Genomic DNA, 19532 nt, shown 5'->3' with positions numbered 1-19532 from the left:
CAATAATGTAAATGTATTAATTTTAGCAATTATTACAAAATGATCTCTACATAGTGTTTGCATGGCAATATGAAATATCTATCAAATCAAATATTTTTGGTTAATTATTGGAATAATTTTATCCATTATCAACTTTGAAGTCACAATAGGCACTTTTTAAAAATCATTCATTAAATTTTTTTATTGACTTACAAGGAATTCCACCTAATATTCAGTCTAATTGGTAAATATATATAGTATAATAAAAATTACAGCACTGAAAGAGGTCATTTGGGTCATCTCACTAATGTCTACAATGATTCTTGCACTGCAGCCATCTTCTTTAATCCAATTTCCCCATTCTACTGGTCAGGAATCTCAATAGTTAGAGATTTATTCTCTGTCATTCATAGTCCCAGTGATTTTCCTGCCATTTGCTATCACATTGTTACCATACCAGCAATCACTTCTTGTTCATTCAACTGGAAAAAGTCTTTTAAGTTTTCTTTAAGAACACTTATGAGTCGGCGTTCTTAACATTACAGTGTCCCAGTACTTAGCATTATATTTGTAGTCACTACAATGCATATTTTCTCATTAGTTTGCATAATTGTACTGTGTCTTGCATCTGCAGTATGACCATAAGCAGATACAATTTATAATGGGCACAAATTAGACCTAAATCTGAGGCAGATGAAAGAAACTGCAGTCTCATTAATAGTTCATTGTATGTAGCTTTTTGTTCAAATTGCTGTTACTTGTACATCGAAGAAACAAAGAAATGAACATCAAGTAATTGAAAATTATTACATATAGTACCCACTGTCCTGTCGGAACTTGCAATCTAACTGGTGGTATTTTTTGCTTCTATTTCAGCTACTACAAAATAGCAAGCTCCTCATTCTAGTTTCTTATACATGCCCAGTGTGCCCAGTGTTATTGAACAGTAAATTCATATCTTCAGCCCATTTTCAACATTTTTGTTGGGTGGATGCTGTAACAGTTTGCACAGTTTGTTTATTTATCCAATACTATTTAAGAATTATTGAACCCACTCGTTTCATTCATTGGATCACCCAACTGCTAACTTAATTCAGTAACAGACACTTATGACCTAAGTCTTTCTGTTAAAGTCACAGGCAAATGCTTTGCAAAAACATGTTATTAAATTTACAATTATCAGGACACTTAAGTAAGATCCCCAAAACTCTTCCTGGTAACTAAGTGGAGTATTCTAGTGAAATGATATCGATCATATAACCAAATGATCATTGATAATTTTAGCATCATATCTAAAATATAACACAATGTTTGATTTTGTTGCTTAACAACATGAAGGATAAAATTGACATATTTATTCAAACTTAATCTAGCAGCAGATTCTCAGTTGTCATTATGGATTTATTTTGTACCATAACTCAAATGGAGTCCAATTTAAAATTTACCCAATGTATGTAGCTCAAAGACTGGGATAAATTCAAAATCCAGCAAAGGAAGACTAAAAAGTTGATTTTTATTTCCTCAGTCACAGGATAAGGGTGATGTTGGCTAGGGAGCATTTATTGCCCATTCCTAATTGCCCAGAAGGCAGTTCAGAGTCAACTCATTTCTGTGGGTCTCGAGTCACAGTAAGGCCCGACCAGGTAAGGATAGCAGTTTCCTTCCCCAAAGAACATTAGTAAAACAGATGGGTTTTTCCTGACAATCAGCAATGGTTTCATGGTCATCATTTGATTCTTAATTCTAGGTATTTTATTTTCAATTCAAATTCCACCATCTGCCATGGCAGGATTTGAATCTGGACTCGCAGAAAGTTGTCTAGGTCTCTGGATTAACAGCCCAGCAACAAACCACTTGGCCATTGCCTTCACGAATAAAGAGAGAGGGAAAGTAAACTGTGATTGCAAACTAGCAAGGAACATAAAAGCTTCTTTAAATATTCAAAAAAGAACAGAGGTCAAAGGGAACACAGGCCCCTTAGAAAATGAGGAGACAGTTATGGGGAACAAGAAAATGACAGGGGAGTTAAACAGATATTTTGCATCAGTCTTTACAGTAGAAGATACTTAAAACATCCCATTATTAAGAAAGACTTGCATCCTAAGATCCTAAAAGAGGCAGGTATAGAGATAGTAGATGCATCAATTGTAATTTTCCAAACGTCGTTAGATTCTGCAGAACTACCAGAGGACTGGAAAACTGCTAATTCAAAAAGGGAGCAAGGCAAAAAGGTAGCCAATTAGGCTAATGTCTATTTTTTGAAAAGTATTATGAAGGAAGTATTTGCAGAACATTTGGAAAATTATAATCTAATCAAGAGTCAGCAGGGCTTCTTAAAAGGGAAATTGGTTCTGACTAATTAATGAGGGCTTTTTGAGCAGTAGTCAACTGGAGTAGATAGAGAGCAACCAGTATATGTGTTGCATCCGGACTTCTTGAAGGTACTGAATAAGGTACCTCATGATAGGTTAAGTCTTAAGAGCCCCCGTGTTGGACGTAATATATTGGTGAGGATAGAGAATTGGTAAATGGGCAGGAAACAGTGGGAATAGGGCATCCTTTATCAAGTTGGTAACCTGTGACCAGTGAGGTTCCACAGGGATCAGTGCTGTGTTCAATTCTGCCTGTTCCAGAAGTATGTCGTAATGTGTCTGAACTGGATGATTAGAAGTATCCGCAACTGCATTTCCCCAAAGGAGAAAACCTTTTCGTTTTCACATCAACAGTACGAGTATGGATTACATGCTAGAAACCTTGAGTAGAAACTAAAATATAGGTTTTAATTTATAATTCAAAGTTGTGGAGGAAAAATAATACAAAAGTCAAGTCAGACAGTTAACAAGTAAAAGGTAAGGTATCGGTTTAATCTTTTTCCCCATTTTGTTTCTGAGAGAACAGAGACTGCGTGAAATAAATGGATTTTTTTGTTGACAGTGACTTTGTATGTTATTTCCTCATGAAAAAACACAGCTTCATGATTTGATCTCATATCATGCGTATTTCAAGATACTTTTAGAAAGCTGGGAGAAATAGACAAGAACTCATACCTGGAAAACATTCCAGTTCTAGAAGAGGGTTGCTACTTTCTAACTTGTACTCTCATAATTAGATTTCTGGTAGTATGGCAATGTTCCTGATTTGCAAAATACTCGTGACATCTACAGGAATAACCAGGACAACTACAACCAACAGAATATCTAAGACAAACCCAATGGCCTCACTCTCAATGCAGTTGAAAGTTTCATAAGTTGATTTCTGCTTTTCAAACTTTAGCTGCATAACTTGGAAACAATTTGGTTCATGATGGCCAGAGAAATCAATAAGGCGAGAATGGATATGATGTGTGCTATAGTGAGAGTTATGGTGCACAAGCCTTGTTGAGATGAGTGTGAGTGGCATAGATTAAGAAAGTATGAGCTAGCACAGAGAAGCTGATGGTACTTACCCTTCAGGACACAGATGACCATTAAACCTCTTTCTGCACTGCTGAGCAGTCCTTTTAACCTTGGATACAGCAGTGACTTTGGCCACTACCCAAGTACAAGCTGACAGTGTCTGGTGATGTCTCACAAACTTGATTGAGTTTTTTGAGAAAGTTAGCAAAAAGGTTGTGGGTAGAGAAGTAGATGTTGTTTGTTTATTTGGATCTTAGTAAAGACTTTGAAAAGTTATGCATGGTAGACTAATTAGTAAAGTTAGGTCACATGGGATTCAGGGTGAGCTTGCCAATTGGATACACGGCTTAATGGCAGGAGACAAGAGTAATAGTGGAAATTGCTTCTCGGCCTGTGACCAGTGGTGTTCCAGAGAGATCACTTCTGGGTCATCTTTTGTTTGTCATTTTTATATTAAGGATTTGGAAGGCAATATAGAAGGCATGGTTAATAAGTTTGGAGATGATACCAAAACTGATGGCATTGTAGACAGTGAAAAAGATTCTCAAAATTACAAAGGGATCTTGATCAAAGGCTCATCAGGCTGAAAAATAGCAGATGGAGTTCAATCTGGATAAATGCGACGTATTGCATTTTGGTACAACAAACAAGGTCAGAGCTTATGCAATTAATGATAGGGCCTTGTTAGGAACCTAGGGATGCAGATACATAATTCTTTGAAGTTTGCATCACATGGTTAAGAGGGCCTTTAGTACACTTGCCTTCATTGCTCAGTTCTTTGAGTAGAAGGGTTGGGACAGTATGTTGAGGTTGTACAGGACATTGGTGAGGCCTCTTCTGGAATACTGTGTCCAGTCTGGTGGCCCAGATATAGGAAGGATGTCATCAAGCCTCAAGAGGGTTCTGAAGAGATTTACCAGGATGTTGCCAGGTGTGGAAGATTTGAATTATAAGGAAAGGCTGGGACTTTTTTCCACTTGAGTGTAGGAGGTTGGGAGATATCCTGATAGAAGTTTACAAAATAATGAGAGGTATAGATAGAGTTGATGGTAGTTGTCTTTTCCCTATGATGAGCAATTTCAAGACTAGGGAGCACATTTTTAAGATGAGAGGAGAGAGATTTCAAAAAAGACATGAGGCAATTTTTTTCACGCAAAGGGTGGTTCACATGTGGAACGAACCTCTGGGCCAGGACTAGTTTAGTTTGGGATAACGTTCGGCATGGACTGTTTGGACCAAAGGGTTTGTTTTATGACTGCATGTGGCCTCCTAAGGTAGCCAACTGGTAAAAGAACTGCCCTCTTGTCCACCAGCAATTCCAAGATCTGTCCAAGCAAGAGGGAGTGATCTTGCTTTCTGGGGTGTGTCCTCGGTGATAATTGGAGACCAGAGGGCCAATAGCTGGGCTTGCTGGGTCTGAAGTGGTATGCTGCTGGGCTTTAAACTTGGGACCAGTGGTGTCAACGGTGGGCCTTCGACCTCTCCTGCTGCACGACTGCACACAGAAATAGCGAAGAGTCCGCGTGTATAACTAATAAGGTGAAGGGTGGAAGATTGTCAGAGAGAAGTTGCCGAGATTGTGCTGGACCGGATGTCATTAATCCTGCTCAATAAAACACGAACTAAAAACGGGACAGTAATGTCTTACTTGCACACAAAGATAAACCAAGGCCTGGGTTTAAAAGTGAGCAGTGTGCCCCGAAACTTTCAGGAAGCACCACCACTTTACATGAGCACGAAGACCATGTCTTATCTCCAGCAGAACCTCAGAATCTGTTACTGAAGGGAGTGCACAGATGTCAGGAAATACTCCTACGCGCTGCACGTACCGAAGAGGACAGACCTCTCTTGTTGAGCAGCCGGTTTGCACATGCGCAGGACTAATCATCCGGTATGAGCATGCGCAACGATCACGAGAGACCGTTATTTCTGGAATACTTCTGGAGAAGGAACTGCACGTGCGCAGTAGAGGCGCACAATTGAAATGCCTACCTCAACTAATTTTAAAGTGAATACTTTTCTTAAAGCTATGCCAGAGTCAAGTCGTAGATTCTAGCAAGAAATGGATGCGTTTTTTGTCAGAAGAGGCGATTCCTCTGCTAAAGAGGCCAGTTAGCTGATGGCTGAGCTTGTAGCAAAATCAAAGAAGCCCCATACCATTGCCGGGACCTTAATCATGCTGCATTGTAAAAATAAATTCCTAGATTTGATGCCTGGCCCGTTGTGCTCCTCCAGCTCCACACCGTGTTATTCTCTTGGGTTTGATGTTAGGAACTGATGTTGCAAAGAGACCAAGAAAATTCCACTCTGACGATAGCTAAACGGCGAATTGACAACGTCAGCTGATACAGAAAGAAGATAAGTTACCCAGTAGTGGGAATCGATAAAGTGTGGAGCTGGCGGAATACAGCAGGTCGGGCAGCGGCGGGGGAAGCAGGAAAATTAACCTTTCGAGTCGGGAGTCTTCTTCAGAAATGGGGGAGTACTTGTTAGTGAAGCAAGATCTGCAAGTGGCCCGCCTATCAATTCCTTCCCGGATCAAACCGGCAGGTACAGGTTCCCCACTAACCCGAATCTCATATTCCGATTACTTACCTGAACTATAAACAACTCTTACTCCCCTGCACGCTTCACCCAATCCATCTCCCTCCGCAACTATAGCACAAATGCTGTCTCTCCAGGAATGCTGCCTGACCCGCTGTGAGCTTCAGCATCTGGAGTAATTTGTTCCCACTCACTCGATTATTTATAATTTACTGCGTTGTGTTCTGCTTTTATCTGTAGTCCTCAAGTAGTTAGAAATAGTTGAGTTGAGCAGAATTTGAAAATAGTCTTACTATGAAACGGTGACAACAAAATGTGAGGCTGGATGAACACAGCAGGCCAAGCAGCATCTCAGGAGCACAAAAGCTGACGTTTCGGGCCTAGACCCTTCATCAGAGAGGGGGATGGGGGGGAGGGAACTGGAATAAATAGGGAGAGAGGGGGAGGCGGACCGAAGATGGAGAGTAAAGAAGATAGGTGGAGAGAGTGTAGGTGGGGAGGTAGGGAGGGGATAGGTCAGTCCAGGGAAGACGGACAGGTCAAGGAGGTGGGATGAGGTTAGTAGGTAGCGGGGGGTGCGGCTTGGGGTGGGAGGAAGGGATGGGTGGGAGGAAGAACCGGTTAGGGAGGCAGAGACCGGTTGGACTGGTTTTGGGATGCAGTGGGGGGGGGAGAGAGCTGGGCTGGTTGTGTGGTGCAGTGGGGGGAGGGGACGAACTGGGCTGGTTGAGGGATGCAGTAGGGGAAGGGGAGATTTTGAAACTGGTGGTGAAGTCCACATTGATACCATATGGCTGCAGGGTTCCCAGGCGGAATATGAGTTGCTGTTCCTGCAACCTTCGGGTGGCATCATTGTGGCAGTGCAGGAGGCCCATGATGGACATGTCATCAAGAGAATGGGAGGGGGAGTGGAAATGGATTACTATGAAACGGTGTATTGTTGCTGGTGGATTTGAAATATTAAGGGTTTTGACGTTCTTTAGCTTATTGCATACACGTTACAAACCTCTCCAGTAATAAAATGTCGATAGTAAGTGCAACAAAAGGTGAAATCTTTTGTCTCATTGAAGTGTGCCTTGAATACTGGCCTAAATTACATTTTCTAACTTACGACATCGTAGGGGCAGAATTGATCTATGTTACAATTAAGCATGTGACTAAAGGCAAATCTGATTTCTCTTGAATGCAATTGTATTATTTGTTTGAAATTTTTATTTAAAGCCCCAAAAATTCCTTTTAATCCCATTTTATTTTATATTGAAAATAACAGAACAAGCAAAGGCAAATTTATTTGTCTACATAATGTTTGAATACATGGCCAAATTATTAGATACCCAAAATACCAAATTTTCAAAAAAATTTAACTTTGTTTGACTGCAGCGCTGACCTGACAAAATTGATGTTTAAAACATTTTCCCTACTTCCAATATGAACAGAGACAAATGATGGAAAGAATTTTCTTTTTCAACATATAAAAAGAGAAAGATGTTTAATAAAGGAACCTTTCACTTATCCAGGTACAAAGACAGCAAAGTTAAACTGTGGCAAATACAGGGGAAGACATTGTACACCCCAGGATAAAACAGTGCTGTAGGTGTTTACAATACTACAACTATTCTGTGTTAGTGAAAACCTAATACATTATCACCCTGCACTTGCTACAATTTCAAGATGGTTTGGTCACCCCAGTATTGTCTGTAATCTTTCTCTATGGTACCAGCTTCTATTGATCCATTCCTGGTCCGTTCCTATTCTTTATCAGCATACTATTTGCCCCTTTGACATTTTTCATCAACTTGAATCAATGCAAATGTTAGTTGTGTTATATATGTTCTTGTAACACCCTGAAAGTACTAATGGATAATTACTGATGCTAGTTCAGAAATTAAACACTGAAATCAGACATTCAGTTGTTCGCATTTCGTTATAGTAAAATCAGTCTAAAATATTTTTAAAAACAGTATAATGCAATTGTATTAGCTTTAATTTACAATCACAATAGTATCAGTATTCCAAGAGGCCCTTGCATAGCAAGAAAAGAATAATTTCTATTGTATTCCATGCATACACAATCTGACTACAAATAATGACTATATTCTGATGTTAACTGTGCTTTCAAATTTAAGTTTACAGAAAATTTTTATGCCTAAAGATCTATATCAAATTGGAGCTCAGTAATAGACACTGTTACAGAATGATGTGTTCTTGGGCAAAGATGTCAATTTCTTTGGCAATTAACAAGCATCTCAAGAAGAATATGCTGCTGCTTTGAACTTAAAACATTCACAACTCACAACAGAAATACCCACATCATCCCTGAAAAATTGAAAATAACAATAATGTAGGGTGCTCAGGAATCACCCCAGGCTCAGAACTGAGTTGGGATGTCCCATGTTTAATAAACTCAAAACTGTCAAAACAGCAACTATTGTGCAAGTGTAGGAGGAATGTTTCAGTTTATAACAGATGATAGTAACAAAATTATTCAACTTAACTCCATTGTCAAGGACATAAGGCAACAAAAGATGAACAAGATTATTCAAGCTTGCGTAAAATGGATGTTAAAAACATGATTAGGTCCAGTGATGTAAACGTTAAGGTTAAGAAGGACCATATAGAAGCAAAAATAGAATGTTGCTTTAAGATCTAGAGTCAATTTCAACAGATCAACTGAATCCAAGACTGTTCTACCTCGTATTACAGTTTAATGTAACAATAAAACAAAGCAATACAGAGTTAAATTCCCTAAGTCATATAACCAAATCATATTAAACAACAAATCACAATTACATAGCATCTTTGGCATAGAAAAACATACCAAAGTGCTTCATTGGAACATTATCAAACAATTTGATATCATTTGCTGGTCATGGAAAATGGAGATTCACTTTGATCATTGGTTAATGTAAAGCTAAGAAGTGATCGTAACATTAAAATGAAAAATTAGGATTTTCCAATGGACTTCTAGTTGCAGTTATAATATAGTGAGTGTGAAAGTTAAGTTGTGACAGACTACCTCATTACGACTGCACACCACATGCTTAAACATAAGCAACCTGGCACCAAAGTTATAGTTTCTGCAGTTTCAAGTTCAGCCAAATGTTATATTAACACAAAATGATGCACTATTTTCTCGTTAACAAAATGAAAGAACTTATAACCCAACATTCATCATTCAAGTGTAATATCTACACGTTGTCACACTGTTGTAAAATCATATTGTGGTTGATAGTGGCTGTGAGAGGGATACAAACAGCTTACAGATATATTGATAGGTTAAGTAAGAACATAGAACATAGAACAGTACAGCACAGAACAGGCCCTTCAGCCCACAATGTTGTGCCGACCATTGATCCTCATGTATGCACCCTCAAATTTCTGTGACCATATACATGTCCAGCAGTCTCTTAAATGACCCCAATGACCTTGCTTCCACAACTGCTGCTGGCAACGCATTCCATGCTCCCACAACTCTCTGCGTAAAGAACCTGCCTCTGACATCCCCTCTATACTTTCCTCCAAACAGCTTAAAACTATGACCCCTCGTGCTAGCCATTTCTGCCCTGGGAAATAGTCTCTGGCTATCAACTCTATCTATGCCTCTCATTATCTTGTATACCTCAATTAGGTCCCCTCTCCTCCTCCTTTTCTCCAATGAAAAGAGACCGAGCTCAGTCAACCTCTCTTCATAAGATAAGCCCTCCAGTCCAGGCAGCATCCTGGTAAACCTCCTCTGAACCCTCTCCAAAGCATCCACATCTTTCCTATAATAGGGCGCCCAGAACTGGATGCAGTATTCCAAGTGCGGTCTAACCAAAGTTTTATAGAGCTGCAACAAGATCTCACGACTCTTAAACTCAATCCCCCTGTTAATGAAAGCCAAAACACCATATGCTTTCTTAACAACCCTGTCCACTTGGGTGGCCATTTTAAGGGATCTATGTATCTGCACACCAAGATCCCTCTGTTCCTCCACGCTGCCAAGAATCCTATCCTTAATCCTGTACTCAGCTTTCAAATTCGACCTTCCAAAATGCATCACCTCGCATTTATCCAGGTTGAACTCCATCTAAGTGGGCAAAAAGTTAGCAAATGGAGCATAATGTGAGAAAATATAAAGTTGTTCATTTTGGAAGGGGGAGCAAAAGAACATAATATTACTTAAATGCAGAAAAACTATAGAAAGCTGCCACGCAAAGGGGTGGGTCAGTGGCTAGCACTGCTGCCTCAGAGTGCCAGGAACCCAGGTTTAATTCCACTCTTCGGTGACTGCATGGAGTTTGCATATTCTCCCCATATCTGTGCAGGTTTCCTCTGGGTGCTCCAGTTTACTCCCACAATCCAAAGATGTGCAGGCTAGGTGAGTTAGCCTTGGGAAGTGCAAGATTACAGGGGTCCAGGTGTCTGACTGGGTGGGATTCTCTTCAGAGTCAATGTGGACCCATTGGGCTGAATGTCCCACTTCTACAGCAAAGGGACTTGCGGGGTACTTGCACATGAAATACAGAAAACGAGCACACAAGTACAACAGGTATTCAGGAATGCTAATGGAATATTAGCCCTTATTTCAATGGGGTTGGATATAGAAGTACAGCACTGTTCCTGCTGCTGTACAACATGTTGGTGAAACCATGTCTGGGATACTGTGAGCAGTTTTGTTCCCTTATTTAAGGGTGTGATATCATTTGGTCAGTTCCTTGAAGGTTCAGTAGTATGAACACCACTAAGGAGGGATTGTCTTATGACCAAACAGCTAAACGGGTTGTGGCTCTACTCACTGGAGTTTAGAAGAATGACAGGTGATCTCATTGAAAAATGATAAATTGCTAAATAGCTTTACAGGGTAAACGCTGAGAGGATGTTTCCCCTCACAGAAGACCGTAGGACCAGAGGCATAGTCTCAAAACAGGCAGAAGCCAATTTAAGACTGAGTTGAGGAGGAATTTCTTCTGAGGTTTGAAGTCTTTGAAACTCCTTGCCACAGAAAGCTGTGGGAGGCCAGAGTCCTTGTGTATATTTAAGGCTGAGATAGACAGATTCTTGATCAGTCGGGGTGTCAAGGTTACAGGGAAAGGGCAGGAAGGTGGACATGAGGAATGTTGGATCAGCCATTATCTTATTGCATGGTGGAGTAGGCTCAAGAAACTAAAAGGCGTATTCCTATTATTATGGTCCTAAGGAGAAGACCAAAATTAGCGTTGTGAGAATACAAAATGGACAGATGATAGAAATTCAGATTATATTTTTAAACTGCTTAATAGCAGGTTCTGACTTTTCTTAGGGAATGAAGAGGAACAAACAAGTTACATCACTTGCAATGCTGTAGCTATTCAGTTTAACTTTTATATTTTTCAAGTAACATTATCTTATAATAATTTTAACTATATCAGTGATTGGAATTCTTGTGACATTGGAGTAAAAATAAATTGTGCACAAGCAGAGAAACTCTGAAATCTTATGGAATTATCATATTTCTCTAATCTGAGCATCACATGATCATAGAATGCTAATTCATTTCTTAGGTTTTGGAGTAGATTTGTAATTCATTTCTCAAAAATCTTAAATTCTAACATACCCAAAAATAGCTGTGAAATTTACCTCTATTAATTAAATGAGGAATGCAAGTGTTTTCTTCAAAGGAGAAAGTAGCAATGTGTTAGGTTACCATCTGTGTCTTCTCTGTCATTGATAAATTTAAATAATAAATAATTTATTTCTTTAGTCTTTCATGGGATGCAGATGCTACTAGCAAATCTGGCATTTGTTGCTCAAACTTAATTGTCCTTGAAGTCCTGGCCATTTTAGGAAGCAGTTAATCAGCCATGTTACTGCAAGTCTGTAACGAATGCAGATTTCCTTCTGAAATGGATATTTCTGATCCATTTGGATTTTTAAACAGTCTTTAAATTTTAAATGAATAGTTTCACCATTGAGGCACGCTTCATTTTCCAAATCTATTAATTGAATTCAAGTTCCACCAGATACCATTGTGATTTTGAACCCATACTTCAGACAACTAGTCCAGCATTATGACTACAATGCCAACACCTTTCCATATTAGAAAAGGCAAAAAAACAGGACTAAGTTCTGGCTAGATGGAGGAGAAGTGTGGACATAGCAGGTGGGAACTCAAAACAGAATACTGAACTTTTAACATTTGTGCTTTTTTTTTTAAAAAGCACATAATCCTCACATTATGCCTGTGATAGTCCAAATACCAACTTATCACAAATTAGACAAAATCCAATATAAAATATCAAAAAACTTTATTTATAAAATATGAACCTCAAAACCAGCATGTTTGCAGCAAAGTTATTAAATATTGCAAATAAAAATGCCAAACCCAATCTTTGCCATTGTTGAATAAATACATTTCACACAACATTCATCATATTGTGTAGAAAGAAGAGCATTTTGAACTTTTTAAATTTGATGCCCCCAGCAAGAATTCCCCATAAAATTGTAATTTGGTACCTCTGCAGGCAACTCCTATTTTTGTTGGGATAATGCATTGGTAAAATACACATCACTATTAAATTTACATAACCAAATACTTCTTAGAATGTAAGTGAACTATCATTAGTATAGGATAATTTTAAAGGATGTAAAAATCAAAATTATTTTCAAACATATTCTCAGATCCAAATGCAAATGTAGATTTCATTTAATACCACATCTAGTTAAGCTTTATTGAAATATTTCACTGGAAATTGACTTAGTTCAGTTCCTGCTTACAAATGTAACTGTATTTTCCTGCCAGTATATTTTTATAATTACAAATTTAATTTGTGGAATCAGCTGTAACATTTCCGACTGTTTAAATCATGTAAACCCCAACACGTTTTCTCATTTTAAAATCGAAAGCTCCCTAATAATTGTATCGATTACGTATCCTGGATTTTTCAACAAAGATGATGTTTTTATGTAACACAATACAATTGCCATTATCACCTACAAACTGGGAACTTGAAGCGAGCTGTAACATCTATCCAAAAAGAATTCTTCTATTCAGAACACCCCTGCCGGCTTGGTGAGCAGAAAATTGCATGACAGCACTGAGTCAGATCTAAAGCAGGCTAGTGGATACCAGACAGCAACAGGTCATAGTATCAAGAATCAAGGAGTGAAGATCTACAAGAGATCTCATTTCAAGCTGCTATCCCTTAACCCTTACTAAACTGCACATGTTTTTTGACATCAGTTAAAAGTAAGAAGGAGGACAGAAGTTCTGCTGCAACATCAACTTCCAGGTAACCAGTCAGTCAACATGAATTACCACATGAACAACAGCCACTTTGTAAGATACCATTAAGAATCCAGTAGCCATGTAACCGTATTGGAAAGAATAATGCCTCCAGAGGAGAAAATCTGAAGAATTTAAGATCAAACTCTCATTTACTTTGCCTTGAACAAAACCCAAGTTATAAAACTATTCTGTACATAAATAGTAGATTTAAATTTTAACAGAATTATAATTTATCAGCAAATTGAAATACATAACTGGAACAGGACTTTAACTTAGGCCTAACAAAATATTTATCCCTAACATCTTGGAAAAATACCAATTTAATTAAAACCAGCACATATTAAAATCTGTAAGCTTTATACCCAAGAAGCAATAATGAAACCCAAGATGCCTTCTAGCTCATCAACCACACCCTTCAGCAACAATTTTTTTTAACAATAATGTATGAAACAAATGGACATGTCTCTGTTCCTAGAATAGTGAATGTTTACAAATGATCTTTCACCCTAAAAATAACATTCTTGTTAAAGGATCATCTCTAAAGAAAATATTGCATTGTGTAATGGTGAGAACAAGGGAATCTAATGTGGAAAGACCTAAACAGCATATAAATAACTTACATGGCCCCTTTTCCCTTCAGATCTTCATGCAAGCTTGTTGTCCATTTCCTTAAAATAACTTACAAAGCTGCTCCTGCTACACTGTTCATCTCCTAAGACCTTGTTCACAGAGAGGGTTCAAGAGAGATAAACATGGAAATGGACCAACCTTATGAAAACATTATTGCAAAACCCCTATAATTTCAGGACCATGAAGAATTGCACTTCCACTAGATCAGATCTCCAAATGGCCCTGGATCTTCAATGGGAAAAGGAGTGGTAAGAGGATGGGAGGCCATAACTTGGTGATCATGGAATAGGGGCAAGACTGCAAATTGCAGGGGTGAGGAGTGGGAGGGTGAGCGACAAGGAAACTCAGACAGCAGGAGCATCTTAAAGTAGGATCATTGTCGAAAAGGAGATACTGTAAGTAACTAGTTAAATTTATTCTTTAAAAAGTTATTTAATTTAGCAGTATAAAATATTTCAACTTAAAGGGTATAATATTTTAATAACATTTTTCTGAGAAGGAAGGTCCTAATGAATCTAGCTACAATTTTAAGATTGGTTTAATGTTTCACTTGGAAGTCGTGATTTTCAGGAACACAACCACCAGTATAAATGAGGACTTACTGTAAGGATGCTATAAACCAAACAAGAAATTTGACAGTGTTTCCTTTTATAATCCTTGTAAGACCTCTATTAAAATATAACATTTACAAATCAAATAATAATCTTTAAACTGTGTTCAGATTATACACACAAAGACAAAGTGATCATTAATTGAAGGAAAACAACGCAGTGTAGAGAATACAGTTTAAAAGATCAGTTATTTCTGTTACATCAAATATTAACTATGATCACGTTGCTGAATATGTCAGCAATGTTGCCTGTTCAAGGTTTCTGTCAACATATTAATCTGGTAGCACCAGTCATTTCACAGCAGAAAATTTAAGCTATGGATTTAGGATAGGTTGTCTTTGAAAAATTGAAATCAAAATTTTCAGAAACAGTATTGATTACCAGAAACAGATTACCAACTTTTGAGTCACATTCAGTCAGACTAACCACTCTTTGTTGAATTTTCCACTACAAACAATGCAGACAAAAGTTTTTTTCCCAAAACAGTGAAATTGTTACAGATTGTTTGATGCAATATTTATATCCATGTTCACCAACTTGATGTGATAAGCAAATCAAGTTTTCAATCACAAAGTTCTGGATTTTTTTTAACCATTTTGGGAATCAGATTCTGTGGTTTAGTCCAGTCTAATGCAGTAAAGTGGAAGCAGCAGCACAGAAATAAAATGGCCACTTTGCTCTTTCAAAAAGACAAAAGGAAAGGTCAACTTTCAGCAACACATGGCATTTTCATTTTTTTTTGTTTTAAAGCTGTGGTTTGCAGTTTTTGGACTAAAATATCATGATTTTATTGAAACAGATATAGAACACCCTTCATTTATTCAGACACTTGAAAATGAACATGCTTGAACTTGTAAACTTGTTTTCAATTTGACTTAAAACATTTTGCTTTCAGCAAACCAAAATCTATTTGTAAACTGTATCAATTTGTGAACCCTGATCTCACATTGCATAGTCTTTTTTTGTCACTGAGCTCAAGCACGATTGTTTCAACTACTCATCTGCTTTGTATTTGGCCACTGATATTGAAAGGTTGGGAGTGCCAGTCTATACAGTTATCAAGATCCTATGAAATTACATAAAACTTCCCACTTACACCCACATAAAATTTATAATGCAAGTTCCATAATAATTATGTAAGTTAAAGAACATTATTTTGGACAGTCAAGTGCCTTCAGGTGTGAACATTTAGACTCCTTGGTGAGTTTTAGACCCGCAAATGAATGGAATGCTGTACCGATTGACACTGCATCATGCTTTGCTTGGATCAGAGAGGTTCTTGGGTTCATATCCATATAGAAATGTTGCAGTTATCACCAGGATGGCTCCAAAGAAAAAGACACTGAAACAGAGAAGCAGAGATTTACACACGAAGTTTCTGCCCCTACCAAAAGCATTGAATTAACAAACAACATATCCTGTATGCAGCTTTAATGAAGGAGAATTAATATGACATTTTACTTACTAACATCAGTTTAGAATTTCATTATGGGGCTCTGCAAGTGAAGCACTTTTATCTGGCTGACTGGTAACACCACTTCCTTGGTTAACCTTACTTCATGTACATATATACAAATAAATTCAAGAACAATGAGAAGCCCGTTACACCCCAACTAACTAACTTTCCACCATATTAATCAATCTATTTTCTATTCAGAAACACAGCTGTTTGAGATTAGCTTTGAATTTATGCAATTAAAATGCCAAGCTCAAGTTCTTCATCCAAGACACCACCAAACCCAAAATTGAAAATGGTGAGGTTTCATAGAAAAGAGAGAGATGAGGTGACACTATATAGGGTTTTTAAAAGTTGGATGAATTACACAAGTTTGTAGCACAGAAAAATGCCACATGGTCCATTAAATGCAAAAAGCAAACCAAACTGAGCCCATTACTCCATTCTCAAATGTTTTATTTCCCCTTCAAATAACAAATTCTCACACAATTTAGAATTTTGATCCTTTCATGCTAACTCTGCAAAGTGAATACTTTCCTTGTCTACTTTCTTAAAAACTTATTTTTTAACATATTTATTAAAACATCACTCTGCTATTCATTGACAACTTTACTCAAGACGTTGGAGTATACCCAAGGTATTTTTCTCCTAAAATGTGTTACTTCACATATATATGTATTAAATTTCATCTGTCACCTATCTACCTGCTAAATGGCCAGAACACACAACAATACTATCTTTATGATTTGTGCTCTATCTCACTGAAAATGTAATTCAATAACTTGGGGTTGAGTTTCTGTAAATTATACAAATACAATACAGGTAGAATCAGCTGAAACAGCTCAAAAGCTTGGGAAATTTTTCAATTAAGAGAGTTATACCCAAAACCATTGACATCCTTTTTGTGATCTTTTGTGCTGGTACATTTGAAATTTGCTTTGGTTTGAAAGGTCTTCAAATTGTACACATTTTCTTACGTCATTGGGATATTTTAAAAGCCCTTTCACGTCAAAAAAATGTTAAACTCAAATTATGAAGAGTACATCAATTAAGTTTTTAAATGATTGAATGTAGTTTATGTTCAATGCTTTTGAATCACATTGGAGGACAGACAACATTAATTATAAAACACATTTTGCTGAGAAACTTATTTTCAACTGTACTAATAAAACTGCAGAAGGTTGTCATTCTTCAGCACATCAGGGAAGACTTTTAAGATGGACAGAAAAAAGTGAAGCCAGTTTCAATTAAGCTGACCAATTGTGTTGATTTGTGAACTATTATTTGCAATATCTCAAACTTAAAAATTTTGGCGTAGATGTGGAGCATAATCTAACAATGTGTCCAAACTGTGAACCCTAACCTTATTTCATTTGGCTTTACTGCAGTCAAGTATGAGGTTTCCTAGTTTAAAAATTGACCCACTATATCGGATTTATTTTCTGTCTCAGCACTATAAGACAACTACGTAAAGTGAATATTTCTTTGTTTGTTCCTCGATCCTATATTTATTACTTTCACACACTGAATTAAATGTGCTAAGTATCCAAAAGATCTAAACAATTCAGTGGGGCTGAACTGCATCATATTTTAAATCTCAGATTTTGGTGAAGGCAATATCTTTAGAATGCACATTTCGATCATCCAGCATGAAAAACTGTGTTTAATAATAGCATCATTAATCTTCAACACACCATTGATCTAAACCATCTCTCCCTTGTACACCATTTGTCCCTGAAAAATATCACTGCATTTACAGTATGTAGGCAATCAATGTAAGGGTCCCACAGCCACTTTGAGAATTGAACTAGTCAAAATCAACGTAGTTTAGGCAGGTAGAGGATTTTAAGTTAGACATTCAAATATAACTGTCCATGAAAGTGACTGATCACTGCTTTATCTTTCTTGAAACTTGGGTCTGAATGAATTACATTAACACAGGATAAAAGTTGCCTTTCCTCATTACAACTAAATTATTTTTAGAAAACATTCTTAACACTGAAATCCAGACAGTTTTATATCCGATTTTGATTGAGATGAATCTGGTCTCTGTCTCATCCAACTGTATTAGACAACAGTCCATAGGATAACAATGCCTTTAGAACAGGCATAACCTTTACAACCTGACTTTAGTGACATAATTTAGGGAAATTTCAGTAATATATAATATAATCCAATACATTTTAGGAACAATAGGATGGGCTTATTAAAGGCATTGTTAAAGTTTACAAAAAGAATAAGTTGACTTTAAAATAAAGAATTTCAAACATCTAGTGCAGAACATTATCTTCAACTTTATATAGGTAATTGTAACTAAAATAATGTATCAATGAAAATAAACAAAGTTAAGAGATGAAAATAACAGAGGAACCAGGAGAACAAAGCATCCATTGCTCCATACCTAGTGGGCACAAAATCTTGCAGCCAGAAGTAAGAGATCAATGTTGAAAGGATAATAGATAATGATGTGGCAAAACCTTTCAAGATGTTATCTGCATATTTGATGACTGCTGCAATTACCAGACCACCAAGAGCCTGGTGAAAGAAAAACAGCATTAAAAAATTGTATATTTATAGTAATCATTTTTAATGAGAAAAGTTAATAACAAAGGGTTTTTTAGACTCAACACAGACAGATAACACTATCAACATCAAATAAAAAAATCTACTAAAGCACCACAGTTTACTCTAAGGGACTTCATGATTATGGCAAATAATTTTTCTTCCAGTTTTAAAATTTGTACAGTGTCTTGGCAGAACTCAATGATTTTCCATCCAGACCAGTCCCATAACCAGAGAAGACACTTTTGTCATTTGAGCCATTGATCATTTTTCACGGTCGGATTACAGCAAGTAGAGTTCAAAACACCGAAGTGCAGCAAATCTCGATTGCCACTCCACATAATTAATGCTATTATAAGTAGTTAGGAAACAAGCTTGTTTCTGGAGGAGCATATTTGGCACTATAACTACTAATAACTCATTATTAATTCTTCAGGCAGCATTTGTGGAAAATTGACTTGCATTGTCTTTTAATGTAGGATGAAATTAATACCAAAGAGACTAGTTTGCATGTGACTCCAGTCCTACACAATGGTTTGACTCTTGACTGTTGGGAGAAGTAGCTTATCATGTCATTCAGTTGTGTTGCTTCCTTTTAGGACAATGGAGGATAGATAATAAATGTTGGCCTTCTAAGATGATTAAGCACATGCCATTGTTCTCAATTCATAATTTCAGCTAATTAACTGACAAAATGTGCCTTGCCAATCTATTTGTTCTCAAAAGTTTGAATATTATGGAGGGAGATCAATAATGAAGTAGTCGAAGCTAGCTGGGAAAAGGTCATTTTGCTGAGGATCACCTGCAGTGATACCCTTGGTTGATGTGATTTAGTCTCTAACAATCATTATCACCTTCCATTATACAAGGCATGATTCTAGATTCTGATCCCCATTGATTTCAGCTTTACTTGGACTCTTATGGTGTGACACTTGGCTGAATGCAGGCATTCCCACTTCAGCTCTGTGTCCATAAAATCTGGTGTTAACATGATCTTGATAGAACACAAACTCAGCATCAGTGAACAGTATAGCACTCTTAAATGCTTATGGGCACTCGCCAGAGAGTGTTCTATTCCTGCCCACCAATGGTAATATCCAAGAAGCCCC

The 19532-nt window shown here is 37.3% G+C and overlaps 1 protein-coding gene across 5 annotated transcripts in view; it reads right to left on the bottom strand.

Moving 5' to 3' along the window:
- Positions 1 to 12167: 12167 nt before the first annotated feature.
- LOC125456223 (UDP-N-acetylglucosamine transporter-like) overlaps positions 12168 to 19532 on the bottom strand; it is a 48862-nt gene continuing 41497 nt past the window's right edge. For all 5 annotated transcript variants that reach the window (XM_048539145.2, XM_048539144.2, XM_048539141.2 and 2 more), the window contains exons 8-9: positions 18263 to 18396; positions 12168 to 15747 (exon numbers count right to left, since the gene is read on the bottom strand). In XM_048539145.2, coding sequence (XP_048395102.1) covers positions 15657 to 15747; positions 18263 to 18396 — 225 coding nt within the window. In that variant the 3' untranslated portion in view covers positions 12168 to 15656. The remainder of the gene's footprint in view (positions 15748 to 18262; positions 18397 to 19532) is intronic.

The sequence above is a fragment of the Stegostoma tigrinum genome, chromosome 8, assembly GCF_030684315.1.
Source record: "Stegostoma tigrinum isolate sSteTig4 chromosome 8, sSteTig4.hap1, whole genome shotgun sequence".
Lineage (NCBI taxonomy): Eukaryota > Metazoa > Chordata > Chondrichthyes > Orectolobiformes > Stegostomatidae > Stegostoma > Stegostoma tigrinum.
The sequence above is the reverse complement of the archived record's forward strand: the minus strand, read 5'-3'. Positions and strand labels throughout refer to the sequence as shown.